The sequence below is a fragment of the Canis lupus genome, chromosome 20 (genome assembly GCF_011100685.1).
Source record: "Canis lupus familiaris isolate Mischka breed German Shepherd chromosome 20, alternate assembly UU_Cfam_GSD_1.0, whole genome shotgun sequence".
Lineage (NCBI taxonomy): Eukaryota > Metazoa > Chordata > Mammalia > Carnivora > Canidae > Canis > Canis lupus.
In genome coordinates, this window is record NC_049241.1 from 58613112 (window position 1) to 58627490 (window position 14379).

Genomic DNA, 14379 nt, shown 5'->3' on the forward strand with positions numbered 1-14379 from the left:
CAGCTGGCTCAGCGCTGCCCTGGCTCTGCCTTGGCTGTGCCCGTCACTGCCCAGCGAGGGGCACGAGCTGCAGTGGCCGTGGGGCAGGAAAGGTGTCCTGGGCCCAACAGCGTCGTCCCTAGGGGGCTGGGGGAACCCCGTGATGGGAGTCCCGGGGGTGCTCCAGGGCCTGGTCTGTCGCGGGGCCTCTGGGGTGGCCCAGGCAGGTGCCGAAGGGAAGGGGACCCCATTTTTTGTCTTGAAGCCCACCATGTCCGGGGGCCGCCTGCCTGCACCGTCTTGTTGCACTGGGAGGGTGGGGAGGGAGTTCCATCGCTGTGGGGGGAAGTTGGTCGATGGCCTGGCTGGGAGGGGGTCCGGGCGGCTCAGGCTGGGTGGCTGGGCCCAGGGAGGCCGGCTCCTCCACCCTGGGCGGTGTCTCAGAGGCCAGAGAAGGGAGGAGAGGCCCGGGCGCCGGGGACACTTGCTCCAGGCCCAGGGGCCTCGTGGGGAACTCCTCAGGTCCCGCTGGAAAGAGGCCGACGGGGTCAGCGTCTCCAGCAGGCGTTGTGTCCCCCGCTGGGGGCCCCGGGGGTCCTCACGGCTCCCGCGTGGCCCCCTGGCCTGACCCTGTGCTCAGCCCCCCACATTGGTGCCCAGGCCCTGCAGTAGGTGCCCGCCCGCCCAGCCTTGGCCTGGGGTCCCCGAGGCTGGAGCAGAAAAGGAGAGCCCCAGAGATGAGGACGGGGGCCCCGGGGGCTCTGTCCCCTGTGGGCAGCCCCAGCAGGCTGAGTCGGGAGGGGCCGGGGCCCTGAGCCCACCTGGGGGGGGCAGGTCGCACCGCAACCCCCGGAGCTGGGTCATGGAGGCCCGAAGGTGTCTGAGCACCGCCTCGTCCTCCAGGGCCCAGGGCTGGGCCAGAGAGTCCTGGAGGAACTCCCGGAGCCCTTCCAGGGGCAGCTTCAGGAGGCGCTCTGGGCGGTGGGCGAGAGTCAGACCCAGAGGGCCTTGCCCTGGGGCCCCCGGAGCCCCCAGGCCAGTGGCTATGGTCCCGCCGTGCCCAGGAGCACCGTGGGTCGGGCCTGGCTCGTCTGGAGGGTGGGGCTGAGCTGGGCCCTCCCCAGGGGCAGGGGGCAGGTCCGGGAGTGGGGGTCCCGGGGGGGCCACACCCGGCCGAGGAAGCACTGCAGGAACCACTTTGGGGTATAGATGCCGGTGGACATCTGCTCCTCGTCCTGGCGGGAGGGCAGGAGGTGCTCAGGCCCCACGCCGCGGCCCCTGGAGCCAGGTGGACGCGCTCCCCACGGCCCAGCCCAGCCCCGAGGGCGCCCCCGGGCCCCAGGGGGAGGAACGTGACCCCAACTCTGGGCAGCTCGGAGGGCCGTGCCCCCACCCCCTGCCCTGGGCCCCGGGAACAGAGCCTCAGGAGCTCCCACTCGCCATGTGCTTCCTCAGGTCGGGGAGAGCTCTTTGGAGGACGCGCTCGTGATGAGCCTGGAACCTGAGGAGCTTCGGGAAGCCCGGGACGAAGAAGCCTGAGAAGGCCCCAGGCCCCCACTATCAGGGCCTCCTCCTGCACCAGGCGGGGTGGGGGTGTCGGGGCAGGGGCCTCCCCCCATGCCCTGACCCCCGTGTGCCCACTGCCCTCGGAGCCCTGACTGGACCCACTCTTCCCAGAGGGCAGGGCTGCCTCCCAGGCCGGGGGCGCGGGGCCTGGGGACCCTCGTCCTCACAGAGACCCCACAGGGCATGGGCTGGGGCTGAGGACCAGGCCCGGCTGACCCAGCACCCTCTCTCCTGCAGGGGCCGCCGCGGGTACAGGCGGGTCCCCAGCCCCGAGGGGCAGCGGGTGCAGGCCATGGGGAGGGTGATGGGTGTGCACGGCCCTCTGTGGGGCTTGGGAGTGAGGCTGGGTGCTGGCAGGGGGTCGAGACACTGCCCCCCGGGCCCCGTGTGGCCGTGGGCTGGCAGGGGGGCCTGGGGGGCAAACAGGCAGCCGGGCGGGAGGCTGGGGGAGCAGCGGGAGTGCGAGCCCAGCCTGCAGACGGTGGGGCGGGTGGCCGTGGCTCCGGGACCCCGAGGCCAACGGGGAGGCGGGGCCCTTGCCTGTGGGGGGGCGGGCTGGGGGGTCCCCACCTGCCCCCCAGTGCAGCAGCCTGCAGGGAGGCCCTCCTGAGCTCCCCTCCCGCCCGGCGGCCCAGCGGGCCCCTACCGTGCATGGCGTGCCTGTCGTCTGTCATCAGCTGGGCCAGCGCCCAGAAGGCGTCCGTCTCGGGCAGGACGAGAGGAGGATGGCCGCGATCTTGCTCATGCCCTGGCAGTAGCCCACCTCCTGCAAGAGCCAGAGCCCCACAGAGGGCGTGCGCCCCAAGGCCCCCTCTGAGCCCTCCCCGTGGGTGTCAGGCTCCCCCGGCTCCCTCACAGCCTGGTCTCCCGGAGGGGGCTCCCAGAGGGCGGGGGGCAGGTGAGGGCCACCCGGACCAGCTCGGGCGCCAGCACCCCGGGCCCCGCTACCGAGCCCTGCGGCCCACGTGCCAGGGCCCCCGTCCTCAGACCAGCAGGAGGGGCCTCCGTGAGCTGTGCCAGGCTGCAGGGGACCCGCCAGGTCTGGAGACCCCCCGGAGGGCAGGTCGGGGGCCTGACTGTGGCCCCAGGCAGGTCCCACGAGGGGAGCTGGGCCAGGACACCCCGCGGGCCGGGGAGCGTGTGAGCTGGGGTCCTCGGGGACCCTTCTGGAATGCGTCGTGGAAGGGGGCGGCCTCCTGGGTGCCTCGGCCTCGTGCCCTTCAGGGCAGTGGGAGCCTTCCCCGCCCGGGTTCTCGTCAGTAGTGCCGTCTGTCAGGGTCCAGACCCGAACTCTAGGACGGCCGCGGTGCATGCGGGGGCCCCGGGCAGCCCCGGCCCTCAGGCACGCAGGCCCTGCCTCCCCTGGGAGGTCTGCACCCCGCCCCCTGCCCGTCCCGGAGGAGAGAGACCCTCCCTGGCATCTCGGGGCCGTGGAGCTGGGGCCCTAACTGTGAGTCCTGCTGGTCACCAGCACTCAGGACAAGGCCGCCCGCGGGGCAGGGGGCAGGGGCAGGGACACTCACGGTGTCATACATGGAGTAGGCCGCCAGCACGTGGAACAGGGCTCGCTGCCTTGGAGGGGGGACAGCGGGGGGCTCTGCTCAGTCAGCCCCCGCCCAGGGAGGCCGCCGAGGTGCCGACACCAGCCCCGCAGGCCCCGGCGGCCCGCAGGGCCCCTCCGCGGGGGCCGATCTCTGGGGTCAGGTCTGTGCACGGGGACAGGCACCACCTCACATGTGCAGTGTGCCGGGGGTTAAGTGCACCCTGGGGTGTCCGACACCTCCGAGCGGCTCCCACCGTGGGGTTTGTAGCTCTGGGCTCCCCCAGTGCCGCCAGCGCCCCCTCCAGCCCTGGAGCGGCTCCCCCCCTGCATGCCCCCTGAGAGCCAGTGCTCCCTCTGACCCGGTCCCCGCAGCCCCTGACTCCTCTCCTCCCCTGCCCTGGCCTGGCCTGGCGCCGTGTCCCGGGAACACCACCAGCCCCACGTGGCCCCTGCCCCCAGCCCACACAGCTGGGGCGTCCGTGGCCCTGAGCACACCCCCAGGCCTTCCCAGGTGTCCCTGGGCTGGACTCTGTGGTGGGGACCCTGGGCCCGCCCATCCCAGAACATCTCGGGGCTCCAGGTCTGAGCCGCCGTGAGGAGAGCAGGGAACGTCGTGCAGGTGTGACCCCGATACAGGCTGCGAACCCCTGGGATCACTATCTGAGCACGGGGGGGTATGGGGTGCGGCCTCCTCAGCGCTGCCAGGAGCCGCCCGATGCCCCCCGCACGGTGGCCTGAGTCTGCACCCCAGCTCCGCGGCCCCTGGGCCCGGGCTGCTGGAGGCCGGCTCCCCCTGGGCTGGGGGTCACAGGTCAGCCTGACCTGGCTGCGCTCTGAGGGCCGCGGGGGCCCTGGGGGGCAGCAGGTTCCCTGCAGGGAGAAGCACCGAGTTCTCGTGGGGAGACAGTCCGAGCGGCCCCCCGGAAAGCCCAGCCACCCTTGCCTGGCAGCTCCCCAGCCCCGCCCCTGGCGCCCCTGCAGGTCACCCCTGGGGTCCCGGGCTCCCACACACCCCACCCGCTGCACACAGAGGTAGCTGCACCCTCTGCTCCACCCACCTGCACCCCCTTGTCGGGGGCTCCCTGCCTTCCCCACCTCCCCACGGCCCCTGGGGACTCTACAGGACACCCGGGCTTCTGACGGGAGCAGGCCGTCCAGAGAACCCCAAGGTGGCCGGGGAGGCTGAGCATGTCCCACAGGGGGCAGCTGCACCGCGTCCTTGTGGGGGGGCAGGACCGATAGTGTAGGGGTGGGGGGTCTGGGGGTGTGGGGGACGGTGTGGGGGGTGATGTAGGGGGATGGCGTGGGGGCGGTGGTTGAGGGGGATGGGGTGGGGGGCTGCGGACACAGGGCACCCCCTTAGCTAAGGTGCACACGGAGACGTCTACAGATAAAGGCAACCCCAGTCTGGGGTTTGCTGTGACCCCTGCCCCTTCCCCTGGTGCCCCGTGTGCTCAGTGCAGGGCCTGCCTGGACCGGGGCGGCATCTGGGGGTCGTCATGCTATGTGTGCTCACCAACTGCAAATTGTCTAAAACAAAATGCCCAGAATTCAGAAGTACATAAAGCACCGAGGGTGGGTGTCACCCTGACCTGTCCGACCCTCGTAGGGTCCATGTGTCCCGGTCCAGCCGCGGCCATGCACCCTGGCCCCCAGGTCCCCTTACTGCCCCCCATGCTCCCACCCCGGCCCCCTGCTCTTCACGGGGCCGCCCCTCACCCCCTTGGGGTTCAGCTTAGATGGTGACCCCTGGAGGCCCCGTCCTGGGGCCTCCCCATCCCCGAGACCCTGGGGGTGGGGGCACGGGGGTCATCCCCAGCACCCTACCACGTGGCAGTGTGTTGTTTGCTGCCGTCGCTCCCCCCGGCCTCGGAGACCCCGTGTCCCCTGCACAGAAGCCCCCGGGCCTCTCCCGGGCCCCTGAACCCCGCTGGCCCAGCAGCCTCACCCAACCCCGTAGCGGTCCCAGAACATGGTGTGACTGCGGAACGTGCGGTTGACGTCCAGGTCGATCTGCATGATGTCCCGGGAGGAGACCAGGGCCGCCTCCTTCATTTCCTGTGGGGAGACCCCGGGAGGAGGAGCCGGCGTCAGGGACACAGACCCCGACCTGTCAGCAGCTGCCGTCCTGGGCAGGGAGCCCTGGGGCCACCATGGGAGTGTGTCCTGCAGGAACCTCCACCCTTCCCCTAGGAGGCCGGGGATGGCGGGAGTGTCCACCGTGCCCGTGGGGCCTGCGTGAGGGCCTGTGCCCAGCTGTCGTGGGCGGGGAGGGGACTGAGGGTCAGCCCGGGTGGGGAGGGGACTGAGGGTCAGCCCTGGACAGGGAGGGGACGTGGAGGATCAACCCAGGTGGGGAGGAGACATGGGGGATTAGCCTGGGTGGGGAGGGGACATGGGGGTTCGTCCTGGAAGGGAGAGGACAGGGGGTCAGCCCTGGACAGGGAGGGGACATGGAGGATCAGCCCGGGTGGGGAGGGGACACGGGAGTTCAGCCCGAGTGGGGAAGGGACATGGAGGGTCAGCCCTGGGCAGGGAGGGGACCGAGGGTCCACGGGGAGTGGACGGGTCCCACCTGGAATTTCCCGGCATTCCTGGCCTTAACCTGGTCGATGTTCAGCAATCACAGCCACACCTGTCCCCGCACATGGGGCGGGACTCCCTTGTAGACCCGGAGTCGCAGCTGCAGGGAGGAAGGCAGTGCTGGTGAGAGGGGCCCAGGGCGGCCCCTCGGAGCCCAGGGAGCGCGAGGCATCTGGAAGCTTCCGGCTTCAGCTCCAGGGTGTCTGCGGAGAGGCTGGGTCTCCCTGGAGCTGGGCCCCGTCCCCCACAAGGAGCAGGGACCGTGGCCCCGACCTGACGCTCCCCCACCGCTGTCCCGGGGCCTGGGGAGGCTCGGGCTCCCAGCAGACTCTTCCCAGGCAGGGGGCTCCCCTGAGGACGGAGCAGGAGGACACTGAGGACGGCCCCCCAGCCCCGTCAGGACGGAGAGTCCTCGGGGGCACCCAGCGCCCCACCTTCTCGCTGGGGAGGTAGTGGTCCCATCGCTTGAGCATTTTTATCCATTTGTCCACGTGCCGGGTCTCCTGGCGGAGTTTCTGGAAGAGGACAAGCGGGGGCCGCAGGTGAGGCTCCAGCCGCTGGAGGTGGGCGCTCGGGCCGCTTCCAGTCCCCCGCGGGACCCGGAGGAGCCAGGAAGGCACAGGGCCCCCCGTGGACCGCGGCTCTGTCTGGGGTGTGTTCCCGGCAGCCCGTGCAGCGCTGGGACGAGGGACTGGGGAGACGCCCAGGGATGTTCTGGGGGATGGGGTGCAGACAGCTGGCCCCAGCCCCCCCGCCACGTCCTGCCCGGGGCCCAGGAGGGGCTCTCACCTTGGCCTCTCGGGGGCTGGGGCCGGGCAGCTCCTTGTCCCTGGAAGGCAAGAGACGCAGAGCCCTGAGGCCCGGCCCCACAGCCACACACCCCACCCCCCCGTCTGCACCCAGGGGCCTGGGGAGGGCAGGGCTCCTCCAGGGAGGGCAGGGGCTGCCAGCAGCCTGAGGGCGGGGGGGGGGGGGCGGCGTCTGGGGGGTCTGAGAAGGGTTTTTGCCGGTAGTGGGCTGGGCGGAGACCCTCGGCGCCCCCAGGGGGTGACTTGCCCCCTCCTCGATGGACCAGCCCGAGAGCTGTCAGCGTGGCCCGGGTGCCCCGTGACCGTCCTGCTGAGGTCCCCCTGCCTCCCCAGGGCCTGACTGCCCAGCGTCCAGCCGGCCTCACCCTGCCCCCTGGCCGTCCCCCTGCTATCCCCTGACTCCCCTCTCTGCTGTCCCCTCTGCCACCCTGGCCCATTTCACCTCCTGTCCTGTCGGAGCCCCTGAGCACGACCACCCCTGAGCCATCCCAGCAGCCACTGGGCCTTGAGCAGGGCTGAGGGGGCCCCATCTGGGGTCTCCAGCATCTGTCAGGTTCTCGTGGGGCTGTTGACCCATCAGCCTCGTCCCCTGCGACCTAGGCCACTGGGCTGTCCCCTCCCTCGTTCCCGCCCAGGGCAGCCCCCTCCTCCTCTTCCCTCCTCTTGCCTGGTCAGGCCCTCCCTCTGCGGCCCCCCCCCCTGCCCTGGCCTGGTCCCCGGCATCTACCTGCAGCCCCGCAGAAGCCTTCAGGACTGTGGGGGCCCTGGCTGGGGGGTGTGGGTGAGAGCACCCCTGCGGACTCGCCCCAGACCAGGCCGTCCCCCTACGGAGAGCACGCCCCGGCCCCAGAGCCCCTCACAGGCGGGATCCCCTGCTGATGGGACTGGACACCCCCCCCCCCCAGATGCAGGAGGCAGACACCTGGGCCTGCCCGAAGCAGGCTTGGGGGCCCCTCCTCTGAGTGTCCAGGGGCCTCCCCCAGGCCCAGCTCCCTTCTTGCCCACGTCCCAGGTCGTCCTCTGGGGTGTCTCAGCTGCAGCCAAGCGCAGACATGGCCTTCAGAGGGCTCCAGGGGACGAGATCCCGACCTGGGTGGGGGGTCAGCCTCCAGAGAGGTGTGGCAAATGCCACCCCCCCGAGATGGATGAGGGGTGTCCAGGGGACTCACTGCAGAAAGCCCTGGTGGAAAAAAAAAAAAAAAAAGAAAGCCCTGGTGGTCGGTGACCTTGCACAGTGACAGGTCCTGCGGAGACCCTGCTTGGTGCGCCTGCAACAGAGGGGGCTCCGTGGTGGGGACTGATCAGAGCAGGGAAATGGGGACAGGAGGGAGCAGAAGGGCTCCTCCCTCCCCTGAATCCTGAGGGAGCGCCGACCCTCTGAGATTGGCCGGGCACCAGAGGAAGGGCCTGTCTGCCCGGTGGGCGCAGCCTGACAGCCTCACCTGCCTCTATCTATCAGTGACGATCCCCACCTGGGCCTCACCTGACCTGGTGACTGTGGTCCCCACCTGGGCCTCACCCAGACCTGGTGACTGTGGTCCCCCACTGGACTTCACCCGGACCTGGTGACTCTGATCCCTACCTGGGCCTCACCTGGATCTGGTGACTCTGGTCCCCACCTAGGCCTCACCCAGACGTGGTGACTGTGGTCCCCACCTGGGCCTCAGCTGGACCTGGTGTCTCTGATCCCTACCTGGGTCTCACCTGACCTGGTGACTCTGATCCCTACCTGGCTCTCAACTGGACCCGGTGACGGTGGTCCCCACATGGGCCTCACCTGGAACCGGTGACGCTGGTCCCCACCTGGGCCTCACCCGGACCTGGTGACTGTGGTCCCTACCTGGGCCTCAACCAGACCTGGTGACTCTAGTCCCCAACTGGGCCTCACCCAGGCCTGGTGACTCTGGTCCCCAACAGGGCCTCACCTGGGCCTAGTGACTCTGGTCCCCACCTGGGCCTCACCTGAATCTGGTGACTCTGGTCCCCACCTTGGCCTCACCGGGACCTGGTGACTCTGGTCCCCACCTTGGCCTCACCGGGACCTGGTGACTGTGATCCCCACCATGGCCTCACCTGGACCCGGTGACTGTGGTCCCCCACTGGGCTTCACCTGGATCTGGTGACTGTGGTTCCTACCTGGGCCTCACCTGACCTGGTGACTGTGGTCCCCCACCTGGGCCTCACTTGACCTGGTGACTCTGATCCCTACCTGGCCCTCACCCGGACCTGGTGACTCTGGTCCCCAATTGGGCTTCACCCAGACCTGGTGACTCTAGTCCCCAACTGGGCTTCACCTAGGTGACTCTGGTCTCCACCTGAGCCTCATGTGGATCTGCAACTGTGGTCCTCACCTTGGCCTCACCTGAACCTGGTGACTCTGGTTCCCACCTGGGCTCACCTGGACCTGGTAGCTGTGGTCTTCATCTGGACCTGGTGACTCTGGTCCCCACCCGGGCCTCACCTGTACCTGGTGACTGAGCTCCTCAGCTACCAATGACTAGGATCCAGGATGGACCCTTAGTTGCTACTGACACCGGGACCATCCCCAGGGTCTCACTTGTGACTATGGTCCTTGTCTGGGCTGACCTGGCTCATCCTTGGCTCTGATCCCCTCTTGAGCCTCATCTGCTCTTGCAGGTATGGTCCCCCCTGTCGTGGGTGTGTAGTGTCTATGGTCCCTTCTGGGCCTCACCTGATGGTACTGGGCCACGATATTGGCCCTTTGCAAGGTCAGCAGGGTCTCCGGGTCCTCCTGCATCGTGCTGCAATCCAAACACATCCAAGAATGACGGTGCGTGAGAACCTTCCGAGGACACATGCTTCCGGGTGCTCCCCTTGGGTAGGTGCCCCTCTGTCTGACCGGAGCTGGAGACAACCCTGTAGCCCCGAGGGGCACAGGCATCACAAACAGGCCCTCGCTGCCTGTCTGTCCCTCGCTCACTTACAGTCCACCTTCCCAGCCACTGTCCTAGGACACGCCGTCACGCTGGGGTCACAGAGCGCTCCCAACCCTGTATCAGGAGCACACGGGCGGGGGACCCAGGGGCTCCGGGGAACTGCCCACCTGATGCTCGGGAGTGACGTCTCCCAGCCCCGGGGCCGGCGCAGAGATGGTGGTGGGTGGGCCGGCCAGCGAGTGTCCCTGCGGGCTTGGGGCGGGGGCGGGGATCAAAGGTTTCTCTTAGATTCCACAAGCACACGACCAAAGGGAGAGAGCGACAGACTGGACTTCATCAAAATTAAAACCTGATGCCAGCAAGAGTGCGACCAAACTCCCCACCCTGAGGGCAGCGATGTGTGAATAGCCTGAGGGGGGCCTGGGGGAGCACGAGGGACTCCACGTTCCAGTGCGTGAAGAGCAAGCCTGCTCACGGGCCAGGGGGACCCAGCGGGCACAGGGCGGGATGGGGGGGGTGTCAGTCACCCCTGTCGGGGTCCATGCGTCTAGGACAGGCTGGAAAGGTCATGGCTTGGGTGCCTGCCTGCACAGCACAGGGCTTACAGGCGAGCGGGGGTCCCGGGGGAGCTGCCTGAGTTCCGACTGCAGCCTCCTTCCCTGGACGGGGGCAGCAGGGTGGCCGCTCTCAGCCCGTGGGGCTGTGGAAGGGCTGTAGGAGCTGCTCACGGTCATCGCATGAGGGGTCGGGGTGTTGTGGACCCCAGCCCGGGTGGCCTGTGCCCCCACCCTGACCCACAGGCCCCACTGTGGCCTGCGGGGGGCAGGGATCAGCTGCCACTCACCTGTGACCTGTTGCTGTGTGAGCGCCTCCTCTTTCTGCATTGGGGTACTGGGGAGAGTGGGAGGGTTGGGGTACTGGGGAGAGTGGGAGGGTGGGGGTACTGGGGAGAGTGGGAGGGTTGGGGTACTGGGGAGAGTGGGAGGGTGGGGGTACTGGGGAGAGTGGGAGGATGGGGGTACTGGGGAGAGTGGGAGGGTGGGGGTACTGGGGAGAGTGGGAGAGTTGGGGTACTGAGGAGAGACGAGTACTGGGCTACTGGGGAGAGCAGGAGAGTCGGGTCGCTGTGAGCCAGATCCAGAGCACGAGTGCCTCCGACGGTCTGCGGACGCAGAGTGGGCACCAGGCAGCGGTGGAACCCGGGGCCACCACAGTTCCGCCCAGAGTGGGGTCCTGCATCATCACTGTGGGCAGGCGGGGTCCAATCAGCACTTAGTCCTCCACCCTGAAGGCCGAGGGTCCCGGGGGAGGGTCCTGTCCCCACACTGGGTGGGAAGGGGATGCAGACACCCTCCCACATCCTCAGTTCCCATCCTCGGGCCCTGCAGGCCTCCCGCCCTTCAAGGCAGACTGGGGGTCACAGATGCCCCCCCGACCCCCAGGGTTCACAGCATGGGGATGCAGTTAGGAACATTTGAGGGGCTCCTGGGTGGTTCCGTCGGTTCCACATCGACTCTTTAGTTTGGCTCAGGTCATGATTTTGGGGTTGTGGCGTGGAGCTTCGGGTGGGGCTCGGGCTCCGGTGGGTGAGGAGTCCGCTCCAGGTTCCCCCTCTCCCTCCGCCCCCCCCTCACTGCACCCTCTCTCAAGTAGATCTTCTAAAAATTAACATGAAGACACGTAAGCATCTTGATCCCCTCTGCAGAGGTGCCTTCGTGTGCTAACGACCGTGTAAATGCCTTTCACGGACCCACCGGGAGTCCTACCAGAAACCCCTTTTCCTTGGTATTTATTGAAGTACAGTCGACACACAACGTGACAGTAGTTTCAGGGCTACAACTAGTGATTTGCCAATTCTGTGCCTCACTCAGCTCTCCCCACGAGAAGCGGCGTCACCGTCTGTCCCCGTACAAAGTTGTCCCAACAGTATTGACTCTGTTGCCAGGCTGTACTTTCTAAATTTCTGGGATTTATTGTTTCCTATTGTTCATCCATGTTGCCCACCTGCCCCCCGCGGCCCCTCTGATCAGTCAGCACGATCCATCCCATTAACCAGAGAAAGACATGGGGCGGCCCGGGGAGCTCAGCGCAACAGCACCTGCCTTCGGCCCAGGACGTGATCCTGGAGTCCCGGGATCAAGTCCCACATCAGGCTCCCTGCATGGAGCCTGCTTCTCCCTTGCATGTATCTCTGCCTCTCTCTCTCTGTCTCTCTGTGTCTCTCAAGGGTATATAAATAAAATCTTTAAAAAAAAAAAAAAAACAGGGATCCCTGGGTGGCGCAGCGGTTTGGCGCCTGCCTTTGGCACAGGGCGCGATCCTGGAGACCCGGGATCGAATCCCATGTCGGGCTCCCGGTGCATGAAGCCTGTTTCTCCCTCTGCCTGTGTCTTTGCCTCTCTCTCTGTGTGTGTTTGACTATCATAAATAAATAATAATTAAAAAAAAAAACAAAGAGAAAGGACAAAACGCATACGATCCCCTCAAAAGTTGCAGAAAAAGCATGTGACAGAATACAACATAAAAAGCATGGTGGGTTTTGAGGAAATGCCTTTCAACAGAGGAAAGGCCCATACCCACCCGTACCCTAACCCTAACCCTAAACCCTAACCCTAAACCCTAACCCTAACCTAACCCTAACACTAACCCTAACCCTAACCCTTACCCTAACCCTAACCCTACCCTAACCCTAACCCTCACCCTAACACCTAACCCGTACCCTAACCCTAACCCTAACCCTAACCCTCCTAACCCGTCCCTAACCCTAACCACTAACCCTAACCCTAACCCTAACCCGTAACCTAACCATACACAACCTAACCCGTACATAAACCCTAACCCGAACCAACCCGACCTAACCCTAACCCTACCCAACCCTAACCAGTACCCTACCCTAAACCAGTACCCTAACCAACCCGGTACCCTAACCCTACCTAACCCTAACCCACCGTAACCTAACCCCGTACCCTACCCTAACCCTACCCTAACCCGTACCTACCCTAACCCTAAACCTACCCTAACCCGTAACCCTAAACCCGTAACCCTAACCGTACCCTAACCCTAACCACCTAACCCGTCCCTAACCCAACCATACCCTAACCCTACCCTAACCCTAACCCACTAACCCTAACCGTACCCTAACCCGTACCCTAACCCGTACCCTAAACTAACCCTAACCCGTACCCTAAACCGTAACCTAACCCTAACCCGTCCCTAACCCGTCTGACCCTAACCCTAACCCGTACCCTAACCGACCTAACACCTACCTAACCGTACCTACTAACCCGTACCCTAACCCGTACCCTAACCCGTACCCTACCCAAACCCTAACCCTAAAACCCGTACCCTAACCACCCGTACCCTAACCCGTACCCTAACCCTAACCCTACACTAACCCTAACCGTACCCTAACCGTACCCTAACCACTAACCCGTACCCGTAACCCTAACCCGTACCCTAACCCGACCTATAACCCTAACCCTAACCCTAACCTAAACCCGAACCCGTAACCCTAAACCCTAACCCGCTAACCCTAACCCAATAACCCGTACCCTAACCCTAACCCTAAACCCTAACCCAACCCTAACCCCTAACCCTAACCCTAACCATAACCATAACCCTAACCCTAACCCTAACCCACCCTACCCTAAACCCTAACCCCTAACACTAACCCTAACCCGTACCCTAACCCTAACCCTACCGAACCCTAACCCGTACCCTAACCCTAACCCGTACCCTAACCCGTACCCTAACCCTAACCACCCTAACCCTAACCCTAAACCCAACCCTAACCCTAACCCTAACCCCTAACCCTAACCCGTAACCCTAACCCTAACCCGTACCCTAAACCCTAACCCCTAAACCCCAACTAAACCCTAACCCTACCGTACCCTACTAACCCGTACCCTAAACCCGTACCCTAACCCTAACCCGTACCCTAACCCCAACCCTAACCCGTACCCTAACCCTAACCCGTACCCTAACCCTAAACCCGTACCCTAACCCTAAACCCTAAACCCTAACCCTAAACCCTAAACCTAACCCTAACCCTAAACCTAACCCTAACCCCTAACCCTAACCCTACCCTAACCCTAACCCTAACCCTAACCCTAACACTAACCCAACCCGTACCCTAACCCTAAACCCGTACCCTAACCCTAAACCCGTACCCTAACCCTAACCCGTACCGTAACCCTAACCCGTACCCTAACCCTAACCCTAAACCCTAACCCTAACCCTAAACCCGTACCCTAACCCGTATCCTAACCCTAACCCTAACCCGTACCGTAACCCTAACCCGTACCCTAACCCTAACCCGTACCCTAACCCGTACCGCAACCCTAACCCTAACCCTAACCCTAATCCGTCTCCTAACCCTAACCCGTATCCTAACCCTACCCCGTACCCTAACCCTAACTCGTACCCTAACTCGTACCTGTCCCCGTATCCTATCCCGTACCGTAACCCGTACCCTAACCCTAACCCGTACCCTAACCCGTACCTGTACCCTATCCCGTACCCTAACCCGTACCCTAACCCGTACCCTAACCCGTACCTTAACCCCCGTACCCTAACCCGTACCCTAACCCGTACCCGTACCCTAACCCATACCCTAACCCGTACTCTAACCCCCATACCCTAAAACTGACCCTGACTCTGACCCTAAACCTGACCCTAACCCTAACCCTAACCCTGACCCTTACCCGTACTCTAACCCCCGTACCCTAACCCTGACCCTGACCCTGACCCTGACCCTAACCCTGACCCTGACCCTGACACTGACCCCTGCCCCTACCCCTACCCCTTACCCTAACCCTACTCTAACCCTAACCCCCCCGTCAGCGTGGACACGACCCCCACATGGCTTTTTCCCGTCTGTTCACTATGGTGGGACTTCCTGTGCTGAGAGGGGACCCTCTTGGCTTGTTCCTGCCGTAGGGTAGATGATTTCAGGTTGTCACCCTTGGCGATGACTTCAGCTGCGGGCCTTCCTATCGGGCCG

At 65.3% G+C, this 14379-nt stretch overlaps 1 protein-coding gene across 5 annotated transcripts; it reads right to left on the reverse strand.

Annotated features, from left to right (window-relative positions):
* Positions 1-1413: 1413 nt before the first annotated feature.
* Positions 1414-10310, reverse strand: LOC119864795 (TBC1 domain family member 3B-like). Of its 5 annotated transcripts, none has more exons than XM_038568099.1 (12): positions 10222-10310; positions 9545-9629; positions 9173-9242; positions 7692-7748; positions 7650-7660; positions 6461-6500; positions 6106-6186; positions 5664-5771; positions 5037-5146; positions 3069-3113; positions 2192-2311; positions 1414-1514 (listed from the first exon to the last, which is right to left on the reverse strand). In XM_038568099.1, exons 1-8 carry the CDS (start codon positions 10259-10261, stop codon positions 5712-5714), a joined length of 444 nt encoding a protein of 147 aa, XP_038424027.1. In that variant the 5' UTR covers positions 10262-10310; the 3' UTR covers positions 1414-1514; positions 2192-2311; positions 3069-3113; positions 5037-5146; positions 5664-5711. The 5 variants fall into 5 exon arrangements, with proteins under 5 accessions (XP_038424027.1, XP_038424026.1, XP_038424029.1 ...); XM_038568098.1 differs by having other exon boundaries at positions 3069-3117; XM_038568101.1 differs by lacking the exon at positions 7692-7748 and having other exon boundaries at positions 3069-3117.
* Positions 10311-14379: the final 4069 nt, after the last annotated feature.